The sequence below is a fragment of the Heloderma suspectum genome, chromosome 7 (assembly GCF_057233095.1).
Source record: "Heloderma suspectum isolate Gila_16-S chromosome 7, 16-S_ref, whole genome shotgun sequence".
In the NCBI taxonomy this organism is placed as follows: Eukaryota; Metazoa; Chordata; class Lepidosauria; order Squamata; family Helodermatidae; genus Heloderma; species Heloderma suspectum.
The window spans coordinates 93,970,714-93,995,552 of record NC_139464.1 but is presented as its reverse complement, the minus strand read 5'-3'; the positions used below and the strand labels follow the sequence as shown (position 1 = coordinate 93,995,552).

At 44.2% G+C, this 24,839-nt stretch overlaps 1 protein-coding gene across 1 annotated transcript in view; it reads right to left on the bottom strand.

Annotated features, from left to right (window-relative positions):
- Positions 1 to 20,659, bottom strand: part of IL17REL (interleukin 17 receptor E like) — an 85,296-nt gene extending 64,637 nt beyond the window's left edge. Inside the window, exon 1 of the mRNA XM_084810942.1 lies at positions 20,401 to 20,659. Coding sequence (XP_084667068.1) covers positions 20,401 to 20,496 — 96 coding nt within the window. The 5' untranslated portion in view covers positions 20,497 to 20,659. The remainder of the gene's footprint in view (positions 1 to 20,400) is intronic.
- Between the last annotated feature and the right edge of the window lie 4,180 nt (positions 20,660 to 24,839).

Here is a 24,839-nt window from a genome sequence, read left to right as displayed (position 1 = left end):
CCCGATATGGCTGCTACAACATCACCTGGTATAACCTTATTTGAATGTCTGCAAGCTTGGATGAACGTAAATTAAATTAAAATTGGATGAACGTAAATTGAAGAATGTAGGGAAAACCACTAAACCATTCAGGTATGATCTAAATCATATCCCTTTTGAATATACAGTGGAGGTGACGAATAGCTTTAAGGGATTAGACCTGATAGAGTGCCCGAGGAACTATGGATGGAGGTCCGTAACATTGTTCAGGAGGCAGCAACTCAATCCATCCCAAAGAAAAAGAAATGCAAGAAAGCAAAGTGGCTGTCTGAGGAGGCTTTACAGGTCGCTGAGGAAAGAAGGGAAGCGAAAAGCAAGGGAGAAAGGGGAAGATATATCCAACTGAATGCAGAGTTCCAGAGAATAGCAAGGAGAGACAAGAAGGCCTTCTTAAATGAACAATGCAAAGAAATCGAGGAAAACAATAGGATGGGAAAGACTAGAGATCTTTTCAAGAAAATCGGAGATCTCAAGGGAACGTTTTGTGCAAAGACAGGCATGATAACGGACAAAGAAGGCAGGGACCTAACAGAAGCAGATGAGATTAAGAAGAGGTGGAAAGAATACACAGAAGAACTATACAGGAAAGATCTGAATGTCCCTGATAGCCATGATAGTGCGGTCACTGAACTTGAGCCAGACATCCTAGAGAGTGAAGTCAAGTGGGGCTTAGGAAGCATTACTAACAACAAAGCTAGCAGATATGATAGTATTCCAGCTGAGCTATTTAAGATCCTAAAAGAAGATGCTGTTAAAGTGCTGCACTCAATATGCCAACAAATTTGGAACACTCAACAGTGGCCACAAGACTGGAAAAGGTCAGTTTACATTCCAATTCCAAAGAAGGGCAATGCCAAAGAGTGTTCAAACTACTGTACAATTGTGCTCATTTCACATGCCAGCAAGGCTATGCTCAAAATCCTACAAGCTAGGCTTCAGCAGTATGCGAACCGAGAACTACCGGAAGTACAAGCTGGGTTTCGAAGAGGCAGAGGAACTAGAGATCAAATTGCCAACATTCACTGGATTATGGAGAAAGCAAGAGAATTCCAGAAAAACGTCTATTTCTGCTTCATTGACTACGCTAAAGCCTTTGATTGTGTGGATCACAACAAACTGTGGCAAATTCTGAAAGAGATGGGAGTACCAGACCACCTTACCTGTCTCCTGAGAAACCTGTACGAGGGTCAAGAAGCAACAGTAAGAACCGGACATGGAACAACCGATTGGTTCAATATTGGGAAACGAGTACGACAAGGCTGTATATTGTCGCCCTGCTTATTTAATTTATATGCAGAGTACATCATGAGAAACGCCGAGCTGGATGAATCACAGGTCGGAATTAAGATTGCTGGGAGAATTATCAACAACCTCCGATATGCAGACGATACCACCCTAATGGCAGAAAGCGAAGAGGATCTAAAGAGCCTCTTGTTGAGGGTGAAAGTGGAGAGTGCAAAAGCTGGTTTGAAACTCAACATTAAAAAAACTAAGATCTAGGCATCTGGCCCCATCACTTCCTGGCATATAGAAGGGGAAGAAATGGAAGCAGTGACAGATTTTACTTTCTTGGGCTCCAAGATCACCGCAGACGGTGACTGTAGCCATGAAATTAAAAGACGCTTGCTCCTTGGGAGGAAAGCTATGGCAAAGCTTGACAGCATCGTAAGAAGCAGAGACATCACCTTGCCGACAAAGATTCGTATAATCAGAGCTATGGTTTTCCCAGTAGCAACATATAGCTGTGAGAGCTGGACTATAAGGAAGGCTGAGCGCCGAAGAATTGATGCCTTCGAACTGTGGTGCTGGAGAAGACTCTTACGAGTCCCCTGGACTGCAAGGAGGTCAAATCAGTCCATCCTCAAGGAAATCAACCCTGACGGCTCATTGGAAGGACAGATAAAGAGTGCCTCCAGCAACACCAGACAGGCCGCTTAACAAGATCAGCCTCGGATGGCCTTCTCTCTGTCCCATCAGACAGGACAGCTAGACTGGTGGGGATGAGGGAGAGGGCCTTTTCTGTGGTGGCCCCCACTCTGTGGAACTCCCTCCCTAGGGAACTCCGCCATGCCCCCTCTTTAATGAGCTTCCGTCATGCATTAAAAACGTGGTTGTTCGGCAGGCATTTGGGGTGGGTTAGGGTATTTTAGAAAACGTTTTTATTGTAGAATTTTATTGTTTTAAACTGTTTTATTATACGCTGTACATCGCCCAGAGTGGCTGGGTGACCAGCCAGATGGGCGATTAATAAATTTAATAATAAATAAAATACTGAAGCTGAAGCTCAAATATTTTGGCCACCTAATGCGTAGAGAAATGTCACTGGAAAAGACCCTGATGCAGGGAAAGATTGAAGGCAAAAGGAGAAGCGGACGGCAGAGGATGAGATGGCTAGATAGCATCACCGATGCAACGAATATGAATTTGAGCACACTCCGGGAGACAGCGCAGGACAGGAAGGCCTGGCGTGTTATGGTAAATGGGGTCACAAAGAGTCGGACATGACTTAACGACTGAACAACAACAACAAAGCTTGGATGCTTCCAGGCAAGGCTTTTATTGCACCATCCCCCTGCCTGATTCACAGAATTTTAGGGAGGTCCAGACATCATCATCTTCACTCATAACCCTCCTGTGTTTTCCCACTGCTTCTTTCTTCTCTTACTGCAGAAAATCCATTAAAGAGAAAAAGACAGTATAGCCGCACAATGCCTTCTGATTCGTAAATCTAGGAGCCTCTGTCTGGAAGCACTCTTCTCCCATTTCTTCTTATGCCTTTGACCATGCAGAATTAATGACTTCAACATCATCAGCCTTTTTTTCCCCTCTCCTTCCCCACCCTGTCGACCTGCTTTTTGTAACATCTTGCCTGATGAACAGCTTCTCTGTATGTGTGTGTGTGGGGTGGGGTGTCTCATGGCCAACAGGACTACTTCTGCTTTTTTTGAAAATAGTAGTAGTAATTGTTAATTATGTAACCTCCTTCATGGATCACTGCCTTGTTGTGGCGAAGGGGCTTGCGTAACTCAGTGAAGCCATAAGCTATGCCGTGCAGGGCCACCCAAGACGGACAGGTCATGGCAGAGAGTTCTGACAAAATGTGGTCCACTGGAGAAGGAAATGGCAACACACTCCAGTATTCTTGCCAAGAAAACCCCATGGAACGTATCACAAGGCTAAAAGATATGATGCCGGAAGATGAGACCCTCAGGTCGGAAGGTGTCCAATATACTACTGGGGAAGAGCAGAGGGAATTTCCAAGTAGCGCCAGAAAGAGTGAAGCGCCTGGGCCAAAGCCGAAAGGACACTCAGCTGTGGATGTGTCTGGTGGTGAAAAGAAAATCCGATGCTGTAAAGAACAATATTGTTTAGGAACCTGGAATGTCAGATCAATGAATCAAGGTAAGCTGGAGGTGGTCAAACATGAGATGGCAAGATTGAACATCGCCATCTTGGGAATCAGCGAACTCAAATGGACAGGCATGGATGAATTTAATTCAGGTGACCATCATATCTACTACTGTGGGCAAAAATCCCTTAGAAGAAATGGAGTAGCACTCATAGTCAACAAAAGGGTTGGAAAAGCAGTACTGGGGTACAATCTCAAAAACGACAGAATTATCTCAGTACGAATCCAAGGCAAACCATTCAGCATCACAATAATTCAAGTCTATGCCCCAACCGCTGATGCCGAAGAAGCTGAGGTTGATCGGTTCTATGAAGACCTACAACACCTTCTAGAACGAACACCAAAAAAAGATGTCCTCTTCATCATAGGGGATTGGAATGCTAAAGTAGGAAGTCAAGAAATCACCGGGATAACAGGCAGGCATGGCCTTAGTGTACAAAATGAAGCAGGACAAAAGCTAATAGAGTTTTGCCAAGAGAACACGCTGATCATAGCAAACACTCTTTTCCAACAGCACAAGAGACGACTCTACACATGGACATCACCAGATGGTCAATATCGAAATCAGATTGATTATGTCCTTTGCAGCCAAAGATGGAGAAGCTCCATACAGTCAGTAAAACAAGACCTGGAGCTGACTGTGGCTCAGATCATGAGCTGCTTCTTGCAAAATTTCGGCTTAAATTGAAGAACGCAGGGAAAACCACTAAACCATTCAGGTATGACCTAAATCATATCCCTTATGAATATACAGTGGAGGTGAGGAATAGATTTAAGGGATTAGACCTGATAGACAGAGTGCCTGAGGAACTATGGACGGAGGTCCGTAACATTGTTCAGGAGGCAGCAACTCAATCCATCCCAAAGAAAAAGAAAAGCAAGAAAGCCAAGTGGCTGTCTGAGGAGGCTTTACAAGTAGCTGAGGAAAGAAGGGAAGCGAAAAGCAAGGGAGAAAGGGGAAGATATATCCAACTGAATGCAGAGTTCCAGAGAATAGCAAGGAGAGACAACATGGCCTTCTTAAATGAACAATGCAAAGAAATCGAGGAAAACAATAGAATGGGAAAGACTAGAGATCTCTTCAAGAAAATTGGAGATCTCAAGGGAACGTTTTGTGCAAAGATGGGCATGATAAAGGACAATGAAGGCAGGGACCTAACAGAAGCAGATGAGATTAAGAAGAGGTGGAAAGAATACACAGAAGAACTATACAGGAAAGATCTGAATGTCCCTGATAGCCATGATAGTGCGGTCACTGAACTTGAGCCAGACATCCTAGAGAGTGAAGTCAAGTGGGGCTTAGGAAGCATTACTAACAACAAAGCTAGCAGAGATGACAGTATTCCAGCTGAGCTATTTAAAATCCTAAAAGATGATGCTGTTAAAGTGCTGCATTCAATATGCCAACAAATTTGGAACACTCAACAATGGCCGCAAGACTGGAAACGGTCAGTTTACATTCCAATTCCCAAGAAGGGCAACGCCAAAGAGTGTTCAAACTACCGCACAATTGCGCTCATTTCACATGCCAGCAAGGTGATGCTCACAATCCTACAAGCTTGGATTTAGCAGTATGCGAACCGAGAACTACCGGAAGTACAAGCTGGGTTTCGAAGAGGCAGAGGAACTAGAGATCAAATGGCCAACATTCGCTGGATCATGGAGAAAGCAAGAGAATTCCAGAAAAACGTCTATTTCTGTTTCATTGACTATGCTAAAGCCTTTGATTGTGTGGATCACAACAAACTGTGGCAAATTCTTAAAGTGATGGGAGTACCAGACCACCTTACCTGTCTCCTGAGAAACATGTACGAGGGTCAAGAAGCAACAGTAACAACCAGACATGGAACAACTGAGTGGTTCAAAATTGGGAAAGGAGTACGACAAGGCTGCATATTGTCACCCTGCTTATTTAACTTATATGCAGAGTACATCATGAGAAACGCTGGGTTGGATGAATCACAGGTCGGAATTAAGATTGCTGGGAGAATTATCAACAACCTCAGATATGCAGACGATACCACCCTAATGGCAGAAAGCGAAGAGGATCTCAAGAGCCTCTTGTTGAGGGTGAAAGTGGAGAGTGCAAAAGCTGGTTTGAAACTCAACATTAAAAAAACGAAGATCATGGCATCTGGCCCTATCACTTCCTGGCATATAGAAGGGGAAGAAATGGAAGCAGTGACAGATTTTACTTTCTTGGGCTCTAAGATCACCACAGACGGTGAGTGTAGCCATGAAATTAAAAGACGCTTGCTCCTTGGGAGGAAAGCTATGGCAAAGCTTGACAGCATAGTAAGAAGCAGAGACATCACCTTGCCGACAAAGGTCCGTCTAATCAAAGCTATGGTTTTCCCAGTAGTAATGTATGGCTGTGAGAGCTGGACTATAAGGAAGGCTGAGCACCGAAGAATTGATGCTTTCGAACTGTGGTGCTGAAGAAGACTCTTACGAGTTCAAATCAGTCCATCCTCAAGGAAATCAACCCTGAGTGCTCATTGGAAGGACAGATACTGAAGCTGAAGTTCAAATATTTTGGCCATCTAATGCGAAGAGAAAACTCTCTGGAAAAGACCCTGATGCTGGGAAAGACTGAAGGCAAAAGGAGAAGGGGACGGCAGAGGATGAGATGGATAGATAGCATTACCGGTGCAATGAATATGAACTTGAGCACACTTCGGGAGAGAGCGCAGGACAGGAAGGCCTGGCGTGCTATGGTCCATGGGGTCACGAAGAGTCGGACACGACTGAACAACAACAAATTATGTAACATAATTCTTACTATACCACATTCCACTTTGGAATCAAGCACTGACATCTGTGAGAAGACATTATCATCAGTGTGCTGATAAGGAAAATGAAATTTGCTGACCTGACTAATCATGTCACATATATAGAACGAACTAGGAATAGAAGCCGGAATTTTCAATTTTCAGCTTCTCAGTATGGATTTCATCTACCATTTATCTGCTCTTTAGCTAGTGAGACCAGTGCACGGTCTTGAGGAAAGCAAAGCAAACTGATATAGCAAGACAGTTTGCTATAGTGCAATGAAGGTGACTTGCATTAGTGTTTCTTTTAACATTTTTCATCAATGTGGGCTGGTATGTTTTAGGTATCAGCAGTGGTGTATTGAAGCCAGGGCTCGTAGGGATGCAATGCTAGCACTTCTGTATTAGCAGGGACGTTGAAATCATCTGCCACCATCCTCAGAATTCCCTGTTCCCTCTGAGCTTAGCTGCAATTCTCACAGTAGCTGGAGGGTGGGGAAACAAATTTTCCCAACAACAACATTGTTCCCTGTTGTTAGGCAAAGTATTTTGTGGTGGCTTACTCTTCAATGGGCTGTTGCCCCATTAGCCTTACAAAAGACATGATCCAGGTGGGGATAAACCTGCTAGAAATGGTTCATTGATATGGATCAACACAGCTGTCTGAATTTTTCGACTCTCTTTGGAGGTGAGCCTTTAGGGACTGTAATGATGAGTGCCTGTACTTCAATATTTACCATTACACCACCATGCATAAGTAATGAGAACCAATGTGGTGCACTGGTTGGAGTGCTGGCTGGGACTCAAAAAATCCAGGTTTCAATCGCCACTCAGCCATGAAGCTCACTGGGTGACTTGGGCCAGTCACTGACTCTCAGACTAACCTACTTCGCATGGTTGTGGTGAGGATAAAATGGAGAGGAGAACTATGTAAGCTGCCTTGGGATCCTCACAACAGAAAATAGGCAGGATATAAATGTAATAATAATAAAGTTAGGTTGTACTTTATTTTATTTTATTCCTTTTAAGCTTCTTCCTGGTTGGTAGATTATAATTCTCATTGGCCAAGCTAAATGCATAACGAGAGGTTGAGCCAAGGAACGTTCCCACCTCTTGGTTAAAGTCTTACTACCTCCACATAGGCAGCAATCCTGCATCATAATAAGTAAGTCTAACTGAAATAAATATGCTAAGTAAAAACACTAAAGGTCAGGGTAAAAGGCCTGATTATAGAAGAAATTAAAAAATATATATTTAGGAGTTAAGAATGTGGTGTATGTGTTTAAAAAAAAACCAAAAAAAACACCTTGCTCTGAAGCTGGGCCATATAGCCTGATCCTAAACAGGTTCACTTCGAGAGCAATCCTATGGCCCCTAGACATTGTCTGAGGAGCCATAGGATACTGGAGATTCCCCCCTCAGAGGCTGCAGACAGCACTCTCACCTCGGAATCCGATCCCCACCCCTGTCCCCTCACAGCCAGAAAGAAATCGTGTTGGCTGTACTCCAAAGTCAGAAAAGTGACCTTGGAGAGGGGAAAAAGGGGTGTTCCAGCAGGCAGGGAGAAGAGGAGACTGGAGAGGCCAGGATACAAGCTATCCTAAGGCCTCTCCAGCCTCCTTTGCTCCCAGTTTGAAGCGCAATCACTAATCGAGCTAAAAAGCCCATCTAGCAAAATATGCAGGGTGGAAGGATGGGGAGATGAAGGTAGCCTTGCACTGAATGATCGAACACCTCCAAGTTTGGGGCCTTCTGATCACCAAGGGTGAAATCAATAGGATTGGGCCCTTATTTCCTAGGAAGTTTACTCAGAATTACAGCCTTTGCAAAGTCAAGGTGAGGATTTTGTTCAATCATTACTTGGGACTTCCCCTTAGCTCAGCCTATTATAAAGCCAAGTGATATATAGCTAAACTTAAGCTGTATTACTGAAGCACAATAAGAATAACAATCCACAAACCAGGAAGACATTTAAGGGGAAAGCAAAATGAAATGCTGGCTTTCTTTATTACTTGTTGTTAAAATATACAGGGAAGTAGTGAATAAAATGCTTACAGTAGTAAGTATAGGAAAGCCTGTGAAAATGTTGTAAGCCAAAGATAATTCCTATTTAAAAGAAGAAGTACTAGAATAAAGAAGTTGCTCGAAGTTCAAGGGCTGACTTTCCCATTTCTGGAAAGCTATACAAACTGTCTAAGAGAATGACTGCTAAGGGTTCAGATGTGCTGATTCAGCACTTTTTACCTCCATGAACTAGCTTAGCAAGTGTCCCACGGTGCACACACACACACCCATTAGACCACACAGCAGACTAAGGAAGCCACAGGGTCTGAAGGGGTGGTATGGTCTATGAAGAGAAACACTGCACAAAACTCTATTCAGCAGTACACTCCTTCACAGCCTTTTCCATTTCCTGATTCCTTCCTGGTTTTCCATTCCAGTAATAAAGCATCAAATCCAACCCTCAGGGGACTTAACCTGAGCCTCTGGGTTCCCCAGATGTCCATACCCGCTTCCCCTAGTTCCACCCCCTTCCCCTGGCCTCACTCTCTTTCCCCTGACCATTGATCATTTGGGGTTTCCAGGCTCTTGTGCACTTTTTCCCCATTCTAAAGGGCTGAAATGCTTCTCCTAAGGTTTAGTTATTGGAGGTAAGAGGTTTAAGTTAAAATATCCTATTTTTTGGAAATCTGGCCCTGTCACTTTTGCCTTCGGCCCTGCCCACCACTGGAATGCAGTCCCGAAAACTTCTCCAAAATGGAATTTGAACCTCGTGTTAAAAGCGGCTCTGCACCCCAGCTAGACACACTTACTATGGAGAAAATGCCACTGAATACAGTGGATTGTAGTTCTGAATAAACAAGCAAAAGATTGTGTATATGGTACAACTCTTCAAAAACTGGAACAAGCAGAATCAATGGCTGATAAGAATCAATTCATACATCCCCATACATCACTTGATGGCATGGACCAACTCCATTTCAAAGTATTACAATTGATTTGGAGTGACATTTGGCAAAATGAGAGCACTATCTGTGATGCTGGACTTGTGAGGGCTCATTCACACACACACATACTTGTGTGTATGCTTGTTTGGGTCAGAATTAAATTACCAAGAATAAAGTTAAATGCAAATATTTTGCAGATTGATCCTAGCAGTTGGTGACCCAAGACACAGAATAGAGCATCTCTACACGAGGTTAAAATCCCGCACCCTTACCGGGGCTTCTGCTTCCGGATTCCTTGCAGGATTAAGATCGCCTCCTTTACACATGGTTGTTTCCAGACTTTTTCTTTCTGGGCAAGTTCTATATGTTTCATTATGCAGCCATTAGTTGGTACTGTGATGAAGCGGGATTCTGGACATTCACTGGAAATTTATCACACTTCAAAGCGTGATAAAATCTCTTATCACATTATCGCCATTGAGAATTACACTGCTATAATGGCAAGAAAGGACAGGAGGGGCCCTGGAGGTTGACAACATCATATAAAGGACCCACAAAAAACATTGCGTGACCGATCACGAGCACACAATAAAAGCCTCATTTAGAAATGCCATAGGCCTTGCATAATTATTCCCCCTACCAATGAGCTTAGATGGTTGGGTCTGGAAGTAAAACAGTGCCACCCACAAATAAGGTAATGGTTTCTACATATTTGGAAGACTTCATTGGCATGCAAACGAAATTAAATTTAAATTAAAAGAAAAAAATTAAAAAAACAACAACACCAAAAACTGCCTGGCAAGAACCTGTGAGTTTACAGTTGAGCGAAGGGAGAGGATAACAGAAAGAAATGGGAGTAAGGAAATAAGAGGTCAGGCAGGCTGAAGCCCTATTCAGACATTAAAAATCTGATGCATGCAGCTCAAAATGGGAGTGGAGCCACACCAAACAGCCCCTCCTGTGGTGTTATGCAATTATGTCCATTCCCCAGGCCTCCGCATGTACTGCACCAACATCTAGAGAGAGGGAGCCTAGGCTTCCACAAGATACAGGATCCTAACTGATGGTGTGGAAGCCTACAAGAGCACAGCCGTATGTGCATAGGGCCCCTCCCTCCTGGCATTTGCGTTACAAGTGTGGACACTTGGGAACCGTTGTCATGTCCATGACATCAGGGATAGGGCTACATGGTGCAGTCCCACCTCACGTTGAGGTAAACCGGATTTTTAATGCCCAAACAGGGCTTGAGTCTATCAGTTAAGTCTGTGGTTGAGAGCAGTTGAGGCCTAGCATATTAGAATTTCAGTAGCAAACAGTCCCCTTGCCCAAAAAGGAACATGGAGGATGAGGGAGAGAGAGAATTGACCTACTCAAGCCCATGAGAGCTTATAGTAAGTATTCTGGCATGGGGTGGTGGGGGAGGGGGCTGCTTGCTATGAGGCTGAAAAAACTCCTCCCTCCTGTTTTATAGGGATGGTTCTATCTGCGAAAATGTAGACAAACTCTCTCTCTCTCCAGCTATAAAATGCTCAGGTTCAAGGTAAGGATCCCTCTAGCAGGAGTGAGGCAGATAGGACCAGACAAAGGGAACAGCAGGGAGGGAGAAATTGATAGACTGCAGACCAGAATGAGGAGGAAGTTGGGAAAAAATTAAGGATGTTTCAGATGCTTAAGGATAAAAAGGAGGAAATGAAATTTAAGAGGTTTTCAGCAGCCCTGAGTGAATTTTAAGGCTACTTCCTCAACATTTTTCTAAGAAAAGATCATGAATATACATACACCCTGGCTGATTGAAATAGTGCAGAAATATGTGGGCAAGTAAGGGCAACTTCAGGGAGTCATTTTTTCCAGGACTAGTTGTGACTTAAAAGAGAGTACAGGACAAGAAAGCAAAAAAAATTTTCCTCTGAGTTAGACAGTTGTAGGTCATCAGAAAAGAATGACTGAAGCAAAGATGTGTAAGGAGCCTGCAGGGATTCTGCATTATCAATGGGAATGTGCGTTCATCTCCTCCTTCTTGTAGGCCTGCACAGCTACATCCAGTGCAAAAAGGGTCAAGAATGACCAAGGCAGAACTTTGATCTTATTAGATTTCCTCTAGAATACAGTCAAGGCATAAATAGGATTTCAAACTGGACCCTGGAGAAATCATGAACTGACTGATGAAAACCTCAAAATGATCACCTTATATTACGCTTCAGAGTCTTTAATCCGCTGTCTTCTCACCAGTGAGATTCTAAACCAAGGGTGGGCAACTTGTACGGCCCTGAGGGGCTGCATGATGTGTTGAGTGGGCATCTGGAGGCCACAGGCACGCACACACACTTTACTTCACCATTTATGTTTCATTATTACCTTATTTTCTTACTAGTGAATGGACCTGGACTTACAAAGGTTGGAGAAGCACTTTGTTTAATACAGCAAAGCCTTCAAGCAAAATTACACAGCTGTAAGAGTTGGACGCATTGTGCCGCCCCGTCTGAGTGAAGCCATGCCTGCTGGCACCCCCAGGCATGGCCCCTGCTATGCTGCACCCCTGTAGCCCCTTGAGGGAGGGGCCTGTCTACTCCAGTCTCCTGAGGGGGAGCTGCCCCACAGTAGAGGGGAGCAGCAGCAATATAATTCTGTCCCTCAGACTGCTCCCCCGACTTCAAACTGTCTGGACTGCAAAGCTATGCACTGGTTAGGGACTAACCTGGTGACTGAAGATGGTACTGCAGGCTTCAAACACATGGACACATTCAAATTAATTAAAACTAAATCATGCATTTTAAAAAATCAAATAGCCTGAAGATACATGCCCCAATGGTTGCCTTAGTATGCATGCCAAATTTCAGGCGTCTATGTTTCATGGTCCTGGCACCATGGCACTGACAGACAGACACATACAGATTGTCCAGTTTTTTCACCTTTTATTTTTCCTTTATTCCTGATCATTATCAGGACTGCCGCAGCAGTGGAAGGGGAATTTAGCCCACAGTCCCTAGCCCTCCAAATCCCCCTTGCTTACCCACTTCCTTCTTGCCAATTGCACTCATTCCCTCCCTGTCTCTAGGCTCTAGGTAGAGTTTTGCAACTGTCTTTCATTTGCTCCTGACCTCTTTTCTGCATCTTCATGTATTGTTTTCTCAGATTCCTCCTTTTCAAGCCACTACCAACATTATCTCACCCCCCCTCTCCCCAACCCTCACCCCCATAGCATTCAATCCCTCCTCATCTCAGCTTAATTCTAAATTTTCCCAACCCTTCTCAGATTAGTTCCTTTTTGCCTCAGCTCCCTGTTTCTTATGTCCCTTTCCTTCAAGGCTCATTTTCCTGCCCTTCCCTCAGGCGCATCTTCCTCAGGCCATTGCCTAACATGCATCCCTCCTTCAGCCTCCTTGCCTCTTAGCTTCTCTGTGTTCTTCCCAGTCCTCTGTCTTTCCCACTGTGTGAGATTTAGACCCAGCCCTTCCCTCATAGAAACTGGGTTACACACTGTTTAGTTCCCTGAGCAACTGAATTTGTTCTGAACCATCACACAAGATTAGCCAGTGCTGCCAGACGCCTCACTGCCACTAGTGCAACACAAAAGAGATTAGACAGTGAACAGCCAAAAAAGCATCATGAAATACTGCTGCATTGCATCACATACAAGGATGTGTCTGTTAATTCCCTTGGCGTGTAAACTAATCTGCTGCTGAAAGGGATTTTAACTGGTTGGGTGCTGACTTTTTCTTTTCTTATTGTTTTTAATTTATTTGTTTTTATGTTATGTTTTAATTTTGCTTTTATGGAGCAATCCTATGGTCCATGGGAGAGCATCCCAGAGACCAAAGGATATTTCCAAGTTTCCCCCAAGTTCCAAGACACTGCTACAACCTCGAAAGGAGAAATCCAAACAGGGATTGTTTTCCCCCTGCCCCCTGCAGCCACTGTGGAAAGCACTGCTGTGGCTTCTTCACGTGAGGTCAGAGTTCCGACCTTAGGTGAGGATGCAAACGAAGGGGAAGGGGCGGTGAGGGGAGGCACCGAGGATACACAACATCCTGAAGCCTCCCATCTCCTGTCCCCACCACCATCCCTGCGAATCCCCACTAGTGAAAATGGAAAGGAAGAAGATCACCTTCATCGCTCCTTCTCCTTTGCCGAGAATCTGCCACCACAGCATTGGATGTTCGGAGGAGTCGACATTGGAGTGCTCCTTTCGAAGGCATATGGTTGCTCTCTTAATCTGGATTTTATTATTGTTAGTTGCCTTGAGCACCATTTTTGGGTAGAAAGGTGAGCTATAAATTTAATTAATAAATAAATAAATAAGCAAGTCTTGACAATGTGTATGATTTGGTCTGCAAACCCTTTCTGCCAAGGACGTTTTCAAGTAGCCAGCCAACTAGAAGAAAATGTAAATCCAAACATAAAACAGAACGCTGTGCTGGCAAGATATGAGTTAGAGATTGATGCAGCGGTCATGTGGGAAGGGAGGATACCAGCCCTGGAAGAATATCTTCTCTTCAGTCAGACTTCTTGATTAACTTGATTCCAGTTTACTAGCTGCAGACTGGCACTTACGATCTTTATCAGCAGTAAGCATTGTTCTGCTCTGCAGCCCTGAAGCACCTCTACACCAGCCTAAAATCATACATTTAAAACGGAGCTTTCTGCTTCCTTTTAAATGCAGAATCACAACGGACTCCCTTTACACATGCTTCCATCCCCCCTCCTTTCCCCCCTCCCTTTCCCCCCTTATCTGAGTCTTCCATATGTTTCATTATATAGCGGCTAGATGGCGCTGTGGTCTAGCTCCTCTTACTGTGCATTTCCTCATTTCAGGAGGAAACTCAAGCGCTGTAATTTGATAGCTCATTATCTCCAATCTTCTAAAAAATGGAATGAAGGTAATTTAGTATGGGAGATGTCCTGGAGGTTGACGATGTCAACTAAAGGACCTGCAAACTTCTGTGAGTAACCAATCTCAATAGCAGGATAAAAGCTCCGTGTGAGGAAGCCCCTGTTCTTGGCTACCCTGATTTGGTATTGATGACTCTGTGAACATAAGCTTTCAAACCAGGCTCACTTTCTGTCCCTTCTGGCAGGGCAAAGCAAGGGGAGTTTACAGATCAAGGGGAGGTGGCTAAATCAAGAGGATGATTTCAAGCAGGGGTGGGGAGCATGTGGCCGCCCAGATGTTGCACTGCAACTCCTATCATCCCTCACCATTAGCTATGCTGGCTAGGGCTGATGAGAGTTGCAGTCCAACATCTGGAAGGCCACACATTCCCCACCCCTGATGTAGAGTGAGAAGATAACATAAGAAAAGAAGAGCCATGCTGGATCAGACAAGGGTCCATCTAGTACAGCATTCTGCTCACAGGGAGACCAACCAGCTGCCTGTGGGAAACCCACAAATAGGACACAAGTGCAATAGCACCCTCCTGCCCATGTTCCCCAGGAACTGGTATACAGAGGCATACTGTCTCTGATACTGGAAGTAGCATATGGCCATCAGGACTAACAGCCACTGATAGCCTTATCCTCCATGAATTTGTCTAATCCCCTTTTATAGTTGGTAGCAATCATTGAAAGGGTGACAGGTTTTACTTTTTAGGCTGCAGTCCTATGGATATCTCTACATTAAGCAAAAACCCCTGCATCCTTTCTGCTTTCACTTCCTTTATGGGATTAGGATAGGCTCCTTTACACAGCAGATGTGGTTTGCATAGAGGAAGCATCTCCCTCCCTCCCTGGCATGTGTGCAAAGGAGTGGAGCAGGGGGAGGGAGTCTTGCATTCATTGCTTAACTTGTGCTGTACTGTTTCCTCAAAGCCTAGGCACACTTACTTGGGAGGAAGTCCCACTGAACTTAATGGGGTGCTCTTAATCAACAGAAGATGTTGATTCCGAGCTTGGTGGGGTGGGGGTCAGATCTGTCTCCCTTTGTTGCAGGAAAGCATTTTACTCTCTTCCCCCTTCGATTGGTGATCGAAAGACACGTGGTTTAAATTGAGGAAAGTCCTTCCTCGACAAGTTCATGGCACTAAGCCGGGATTACACACTGCCGATATGGCACCATTAACTTTTACTACTAGTTTATCTCTGATCTTCTTGAAAGTGTGATAGGATGTGTCGTATGAGCAGCTCTGCTCTCCCTGCCCCGGAATGCCCCCCAGCCCTGCCCCGTTTCAGTCACTCCCCACTCCTCTTGCAAGTGCAGAGGACGGGGCTTCTCCGCGCTGCCTCAGAGGCAGCACTGACGAGCAGGGAAGTCAGATTTCCAGGAACCGACCTCGGAGCATGGGCTCCGAGATGGGTTCCCGGAAAGAAGCATATCCTATGTCCCTCTAGACAGTGTCCAGTGGCCATAGGATTGCTCCCTAAGAGACAACATTTATGTCATCTATATATACAGTTTATTCTCTGTCCTCAGTGTGTAGATCTGATATTATAAGCACATTTTTACTTTAAGACTGATCATTTCCTTCTTCTGCTTATGTAGAGTCATTTTTTTGTAAATAATACATATGCCAAAATATCTGCAAAAACTGGCTGCCATTTGTCTGACAGTCTTCAACCCTTAACGTACTTATTTGTGAGTAACCCTTATTGAACACAGTAAACATGCAGAAGATTGCACTCACTATTAATCAGAAAGCTCTACATACGTAAAACATGGAGGGAAATTCCCTGCTTTTACTTGTATCCTTGTACTGCTTATTTTGCAATTCAGTCCTATTTAAACATCTGCCCTGAAAAACGGAAAGATTTTTTTTTTTTGCCATGCCTTGGTCTGTGCTGGTGGTGGGATATGGAGATGTCTGATACATTAAACATGATAAATGTCTGCAGACTTGGGCTTCTTTCACCCCCCCCCCATCTTTTTGTGAAGTGTCGACTCTAATAGAGTATGTAGAGGAGGAAATAGCAACATCTTAAACTGGGATTTCCCTGCCAGAGGAAAGTTTATTAAAAAGCAGCCAATGAATCAGGAGGGTGTTCTCTATCTGATATGGCTTCAGCCCCTTAACCTTTGATACGGTTCACCTTAGTAACCTGTGTGTTGTAACCTGTGCAATGCAAACACCTGGGGAAACCTGTAATAACATACAGCGGTTCAGGATCATGGCTCCAAGGTTTGAGATACTGTAAACTGGCTTGGTATTGACTTATGTCAACACTTTTGCTGATTCATTTCAAAAGAGGATCAGGCACCACCAGGCCTAAGGCTAAGCATACTTAACAAAATAGGAAAGGAAAGATAGTCTTCTTATTGAATCTTGAGTTTTCAATGGATGAAGTTGAAGAAGTCAGCCAGTTATTTACAGAGTGGGATTTGTGGTAGTCCACCCCCCCCCCGCTCTTTATTCTGATTATTTGTAATGATTTGCATTGAAATAGCTCCCCGAACTTCTTCACCCCACCCAAGTGCAGACATGATACCTTATGTACCTCAGCCACTTTATGTAAATGTTGGGTGTGTTATGCAGCTGCAGTGCAAGTTTATTGCTACAGCCAGAGCTCTGGTGATGCACATCATTCCATTTGCATCATTGGGGGCCACAAAATGGGTAGGAGGAGTTTGTAGCATTGAAATGCGCAATTGCATTCTCTCCCATGCAGGATTTGCATGAAGGTGTGGGGGGGGAATCATGCTTCCTTTCTTTTCCCAAAGTGCTTCCCTTCCTCTTCATGTAGTCTTTACCTTATGGTACCTTGGTCTTTCCCAGTTGTTAAATTTTTGTGCCTCCTTTCCCCTTTGCAGTTCTCTTTCTTTCTCTTCCAAAGGTATCTCCAGTTCTTCCCTTCCCTCCTTTTTTTTATTATTGCATTTATATCCCGCCTCTTCTTAGTTCCCTCTCTTATTGCTCAAATCCCTCTTTGGGACCTATTTTCCTCCTTCCCACAATCCCAATACTTCTGTTTCTGATTTCTGTACTGCCCAGAGCTTCTGCCTTTTCACTCTCTTCATTCTATTCTTCCTCTCCCACCCAATGTCAGGTTTGAGTTCTGCCAACTCCAACCATGCTAAGATCCCTGCGCACACATTGTGCATGCCCAGCACTGTCTTGGGAGTACTTCTTAAGTTTCAGTTTTCTACCAGTCACGTACAGCAGGTGTAGGCAGAAAGTTCATAGAATCATAGAATAGTAAGGTTGGAAGGGGCCTACAAGACCATCGAGTCCAACCCCCTGCTCAGTGCAGTCAAATGCAGGAATCCAAGTTGATCTCCAGGTGTTTGGGACTTCAACTCCCAGCATTCTTGGCCATTGGTCATGCTGGCAGGGGCCTCTGGGAGTTAAACAGGGAATGATCCCCCCATGCCTCTCCTGCCTTGCTTTGGATAGGCATTCGCCTCCGAGTTTGGAGGCAGCTGCCTATCTACTTAGGATTGCCTATCTACATAGGAACCTTAATAGTTCAACTTGCAGTTTCAGAATTCCATGTTGGATCTACAGAAATCGGAGATCCAAATCAGTGTTAGACAAGCCAGTGCTATAACTTAATTTTAAAACATTAGGCATGATTATGGTGGTGGAGAAAAAACATCTACCTGGGGCTTAATTAATCGATTAATCATGTTCACAAATATTTTATTGCTGGAGGTTAAGAATGAGCAACCTAAGATGATTATCTGCTAATAATCTACTGCCAAACTTACAGCACTTCTGCATTTCAAACGTTTCTAGCCAAAGTTTATACACTTTCACATAGACAAAGATCAGTGGCTCCCTTCATGCATGAATCGCGTGAAGGGGCAGCATGTGATTATCACTGAGTGTGGCCACATCACTGATCTTGCCCCCAACATCACTGCGCATTCCGCCCCAAATAAGGAGTCTGGCATGGAGGTCTGAACAAATGGAGCCTATGTGTGAACAGCTGCACTGCCTGGAGCAAAAACAGCTGAGCCTTGTGCCACTTGAAAGACTAAACATTTATTTTGGCAGGAGCTTTTATACGCTAGAGCACACTTCGTCAGGAGTACCTTATCTATTCTTCAGTTGTGCATTTGCAGAAGTGAAAGGCACTTTGCACATTCAAAACCACGCTCTTCCTTTATTTATTTAATGCCCTGATTTAAAAAAAATAATGATGACAAACCCAGTAAAAACTGAAAGAAATATGCATACATGACCTGGTTTTGTCCATTAAGATAGATATACATATTTACAGGTACCCAATCCATTTCTGTGAGTTCTATTTGCCTTTGAGCCACAAGAAAACATTTTATTAGAATTTTCTTATCTGATCAGAAGTTATCTGAACAACCATATGCATTTCTTGAAGAGCTGCAGGTGTGAAACAGCCACCACAGATGAATCACCATAGAGCTTTTAATATATGGTGCAGTATCTCCTCAACATAATATTTGTTAAGTGGTTCACACATTCAGCTGAAAGCATCAAGGGATCAGACACCAAAGGAGGGGCATGCGGTGTGTATCAGTCCACAGATACCGGTGCATACAAATCACTCCGTTAAAATGTAGACTGTTATCCAACAAGGATAATCGACTGATTTTTTTTTAATCCGAAAAAGAATTAACTCATTCCAAACTCTTAAACTATCCAGAGGGTTCCACCTTCGTTCTTTGAATGTAAGTGCACAAGTCAGACCATTCGTCCATCTATCTCAGCACTGCAGTGACTGGCAGTCCAAGCCTACCTAGAAATACCAAGGTTTGAACCTGGGACCTTTTGCAGACAAAGCCTGCATTTCAGCACTGAGCTACGATCCTTTCCTCATGCCCAGCAGTCACAAAACTGGAGAGAAAGGGGAAAACAAAAAATGGGGAAGGGGAGAGTGAATGCTCAACTACTTGGAAGGAATGCCTGGCTGGAACCCAAACAGGAGCACTCCTGTTATGAGGGAAAATGTGTTGCAAGTCCCATTTGCTACCTTCTGTTAGCCAGCACATCTGAACATTTTGTGGCTCCCAACTGAAAACTTTTCTTTCATGAATTAATCAGTCCTGTTGTTTCACCACTTGAGTTCAATCTGCCTCATTCCTATTCCCCAGTGCAAGCATTTGGATGTTGTTCAAACTGGGAAAGTGCACATTTAGGTGCAATTTTTGTAGAAAACACGCATCCAAATGCATGCTTTTCCTCTCATTGACTAAAGCCAAAAAATGCATATTTTAAAAAAAAAATCTGCCTTTTTAAAGTGTGCATTTTTCTAACAAATGCATTTTGCAAACGTGAATACAAGCTCAGGAATATTCAAGCTCTGCCTGAAAAATATGCTTATATTAGCGGATGTGAATGGGTCAAATTCTGCTGTTTAACAAACTGAAATGACATTCTCAGACATCCCTACTTGAATCATATAATTCAGAATATCTACAAGACTGCCCCCAAGTGGTGTTAAAAGCCAATATTCTCAATTCATTCAGCACTAAAAATGATAATGTAGTGGGGGGTTTTTTTAAAAAAAATCCTTCTCCAGTACACAGAAAGGGTACGATCCAAGAGAAAGTGTTTCAGCATATTGAAATTAATGGATTTAAGCACTTCTATGTATTGGATTGTGGCCTAAATTAGTTTACTACCCAACTCTTTTAAAAACTGTTATTTATTATATTTACATGCTGCCATGTAACAAAAATTACGAAGGGTGGCTCACACAATATTAAGTTATTTTCATCCAGTTTACAGACCTTGATGATCAAATAGGTTAATGAACACTTGATATTAATCCAGATACTAGATGAGGACATTAACATTGTCTGTGCTCTATTTAGACACAAATGAACCTACATAGTTTTATTAAAAAATTTCATCAATGTTTACCATTTTTATGAGCATATTTTATCAGCATAAGAATGATCTCCACTCCACCCTAATATAGCCTGTATTATACTTTTCCCTGCTTTCCCCCTATCTTTTTAATATTTGTTTTAAATATCTAGAAATACACTTGAAAGATTGTGCTATTAAGAAGTTAGCATCAGATATAAGCAATGAATTCAGCATTACCAAACTCAAAATTCCAGAAGGGGGGGCAGATTAATTCTTTGCAGCTATAAAAATGTGTTTCACTGCATCTTTGGCACACTGTACAATTTTATTTTACACTTCTAGGAAAAACCCAACCCTATTGAGAAGGATTGGGACATTTCTGTATTTCTTTTCTATGCAATGCATAACCCAGGAACAAACTGCACATATAAAAAGTTATTCATCAATAAATCAGGTGCATCTAGTTATTATTATTACATTCATAGCCAGCAGACACAGATCAAATTGTAACATACCTTTGAACATGTGACTCCACATTCTTTAATCCTGGGAATGAGCTGATCACCATAAATTCCCCAAAACATTGTAAAAATCTGTATCTTAAATATCATCTTAGGATGGTTTTTAAAGTTTTTTCTTTTTAAAGATAAAATTACTTTCCTTTGTGGTTTTTATTATTATTTTAAAATAAACCACGCTTTTTTATTCTCTAGAAACAGCTTTTCCACTCTGACACTCATTCTCCTGTGCCCAAACATTTAAATACTGTGATATGACTAACCCGTCCCACCCCCAGTACCACTGAAATTAGCTCCACCTCTTGCTTAGAAATCATTCAAGGCTTATTTTGCTTTCGTCAGGCCAGATGACTCACAGTAAGGACAGTGAAGTTCGTTACTTGAAAGCTCCACTTACCAATGAAAAGCTGTACTTACCCTATCACAGGCAATGCACTAACTTCAATTCTGAATCAAGCTTGCTTACGTCTGAGCAATATTTGTTGTTGGTCAACTGTAGGGCCAGAGTCACTATGTAAACATTTTCTCTCAGATCAGTTTTAAAATAATTATCATCAGTTGATCGTTACAAGTACAGAGAAGTGGTTGTGCAAAGTTTCTTATTAAGCTATAAAAAGTTATAGACTTCTAACTTTTAGTGAACTAAGAATTTCCATGTCAAGCAATTTAATATTTCAATATTTTAATATCCCATGGTGAATATAACAGAGGTCTCGATCAGATGTCACATTGCAACCTTCCATGGGAATTTATCATGGGCTTCTTTCTCCCCACACGCACATGAATTTCTTCCTCCTTTACCTGGGCTGTGTTTCCACCAGTGATTTACTCCACCCTGGCTGCTTGGTGAGGTCTCTGTGTTTCCATAACGTTGTGGCCATTCAGCACCAGCCCCGAAAAACCACTTCTTCTGAGACTGGTTATAGTCCTACTATTCCGGCTTACTTCGTTTCCGTTACTGAGCTGTTTCCACAACTGCACTGGATTCAGTATCATAGTCCTGCCCACGGGGCATGTAGCCCAGCTCTTGTGGGTGTGTCATTCACCTGCCCCTGTCCTCACCGGAAGCAGCTGCATGTGAAGGAGAGGGGGAGATGATACTGGATACAGTCATTGGCTGTACGGATTTCCTTTCCTGGGAGTAAGTGCCATTGAAATCATTGATACAGTCAGGCAGAGATGAAGAGATGCACTCATAAGCCTCTGGCATACAAGTGCAGTGTCTGCCCACCCTGGGTATCCCTGTCAAGGTGGTGGCAGGGAAATCAGGAGAGCCGCAAAGACAGCTTCACAGAGAGATGGAGAGTCATTAAGGCACATCCCCAGTTTCAGAGGAGATAATACTGGAGGGAGCAGTCAGGCAGAGATGAAGAGATGCACTCATAAGCATCCCTGGCATACAAGTGCAGTGTCCGCCCACCCTGGGTATCCCTGTGAAGTTCCCAGTCAAGGTGGTGGCAGGGAAATCAGGAGAGTCATTAAGTTGTTAAGTCGCATCCCCACTTTAGGGGAAGAAAGGGTTTAAAAGGAAGGAGATGCTGCACACAGCTTTTTCACTCTTTCGTTAAAAGTGAAAGTGCGCTTTAAAGCTCACTTTAAAGGAAAAAAGCAAAAGTGCTGGAGCAGAGCAGAAGGCGAGGGCAAGGGAGGCAGAGATGCACAACTAGTATATCATCCACTGGCTCTGTTCATCATTTCCTCCCTGTGTATTTCCCCTTTAGTGCTTTGCCCCACTTTGTGTGGGCGTGTGCTAGGGGGTGTTAATTCTGACTAGGGATGTCAGAGAATTCCGCGATGGTTCTCGGTGAGGCCGAATGCCACTGCATTCAGCCCCCCGAAATCCGTCGCAGAATGAAGCCCCCGCCCCCCCAACCCACGAAAGGTGTGCGGGACAAAGTCCCCGCCGCCCCCACCCCATGAAAGGCACGCGAAACATAGCACTTACCTGCTCCCGTCTGCGCTGCTTTGTGAATGGCGGCCGTCCTGGCTGCCATTCGCTTCCTCCTCTTCCTAGCCGTGATAGGCTACGTAAATACTTACGTAGCCTATCACGGCTAACACAGGGACGCCATTTGCATCCCTGCGGAGGCCGTGATAGGCTACGTAAGTATTTACGTAGCCTATCACGGCAGGGGGGGACCCCAGCGTAAGCAAATGGCGGCGGCTACCGCCATTTGCGTATACTGGGGTTTTTCCACCTGCCGTGATAGGCTATGTAAATATTTACGTAACCTATCACGGCTCAATACAGGGACGCAAATGGTGGCAGCTACGACAGCCGCCATTTGCGTCCCTGCAGGGCTGCCCAGCGGCTGGATGTCCGGCTGCGGGCGGCCGGAGTTGGCCGGCGGCTCCACGGCTTGGCCGCAGAGCGGAGCCAGCTGGGCAGGATTCCAGGGGGAGGGACAGAGCGCCTCCCCCCCACCGCGGATCCCCCTGCGCGGAGCCAGGTAAGGGATTCGTACATCCCTACTTCTGAGGAAATTCATTGGCTGTACGGATTTCCTTTCCTGGGAGTAAGTGCCATTGAAATCTTTGTGGCTTGCTTCTGAGTAGGTGTGCATAGGAGTATATCCCCTTCAATGCATTTACTTGGGGTCTCCCTTCTTAGCCATGCAGGAGAAAGGCTTGACAGTTAGGATTTCAATGCATGTTAAAAGTGCCTTCGACTGGGAGGCCAGCCAGCCACTACTACTTCTTCTAGCCCACATTGCAGTGTTGCTGGAAATCCAGAATAACGAGGGAGAACAACAACAGCGCTGGGGGGGAGAAAGCCAGACACTATCTCTTCTCCTAGCCCACCTCACAGGGTAGTTAGGAAGCCAGAATAAGGGGGAAGAGCAACCACAGCGGGGGGGGGGGGCAGGAGAGGCAGCCACTAACTGGAGCGGAGCACAAGGGGGAGCGGGAGGGAGAATCGGCAAGAAGAGGAGGCAGGAACACTGATGAGGTAATCAGACCCAACCCAGACTCCACCCATATGCCACCCAGCCATCAAGAAAATAATTCGATTAGAGCTCAGTGGAAACAACACAGAGCCCCATGCTACAGCGGTGATAAGCCGGGTCTTTAAGGACTGTGGAAACAGGAAAAGGAGAAGTTGCCATTGGGAAAACATCACAACAAAGTTGCAAACAAAGTGAAGCTGATAGCGTGGAAACACATCCCTGGTTTGTTTTATTATAATTACATCGACATCCTGCCTTTCCCCCAAGGAGCTCAAAGCAATTCACATGGTTTTCTCTCACACACACCCTCATTTGTATCCTCACAACAACCCTGTGAGGTAGGTTTGGGTGAGAGATAATGCCTGACCCAATAAGCTTCATGGCTGAGTGGGGATTTTCAGTTTGGGTCTCTCTAGTCCTAGTCTATCATGCTAAACACTATACCATGCTGACTCTAAGCGGTACATCATGCACCATCCAAATTGGGCAAATGATGGTTAGCACCAACAAAGAACTCCCTCGAAACCATGTTTTGCAAACAGGGCTGGCACAAGACTGGTGGGCATCATGAGCCCTCTGCCCTCTGCCCCCTTTCCAGAAATGAAGATAGCAGCAACAGCTAAAGTCACTTCACTCAGTTCCTCTTTGCAGAGCACAGGGCTGAGTGCCACTGCCCGTCCCTGCTGCTGCCTACAGCCCACCCCACCCCTCTCTCACAGTAAGCTTATCAGTGAGGCTGTGGCAGGCAGTGGCAGGGACAAGTGGCAGCACTCAGAGACATACCAGGCAAAGCAGCTGCAGGAGCAGGGCAATTATGGTAGCAGCTGCCCAGTGCACATTAGAGTGCCAGAAAATGGAGGGCAGAGCAACAGTGGAGGCCAGAACAGCAGTGCTGGGTTCTTGGCAGCTGCCCAAGGGATCCGCTTGCTAATACTGGTTTGGTGAAAGCAGCTTCTGTACTTCATGACAGCATATGACTTGGGACTTTGAGGGGGTATCTACACAGTGCTTTTACTCCATTTCTACTGCACCCTGAAGAAGATTGTGGTAGACGACATATGCCCATCCCAGTAGCCAGCCCTCTGTTTCTTGCCATAAAATCTGGATTTTGTGAAACTGGTTTTCTGATGGATTTTCCTTTTTAAAAAATAAATAAATAAATAAATAAATAAAATAAACAATACCAAAATTACCAACAACCTAATCAATATTTCAATTTCCCAACAGTACAATATTCTGATGAGGACACCACAATAACAAAGAGAGAAGGGAGGAGGAAAGGAAGTGAAGAAAAAAAAATTCCCTCCCCCTCAAAGAATTGAGTTTAAACTCCAACACCCCCCGGCCTCCGATGCCATTCTGTTTTAAAAACTGTATCTATAACCTTAACAATCTTACAGTTTAATAAACAACCTTACATTTCTATATCATATCATCAATCTTATATCAAAGAAACAGGTCTATAATTCATTCCCCAAAGCCTATATT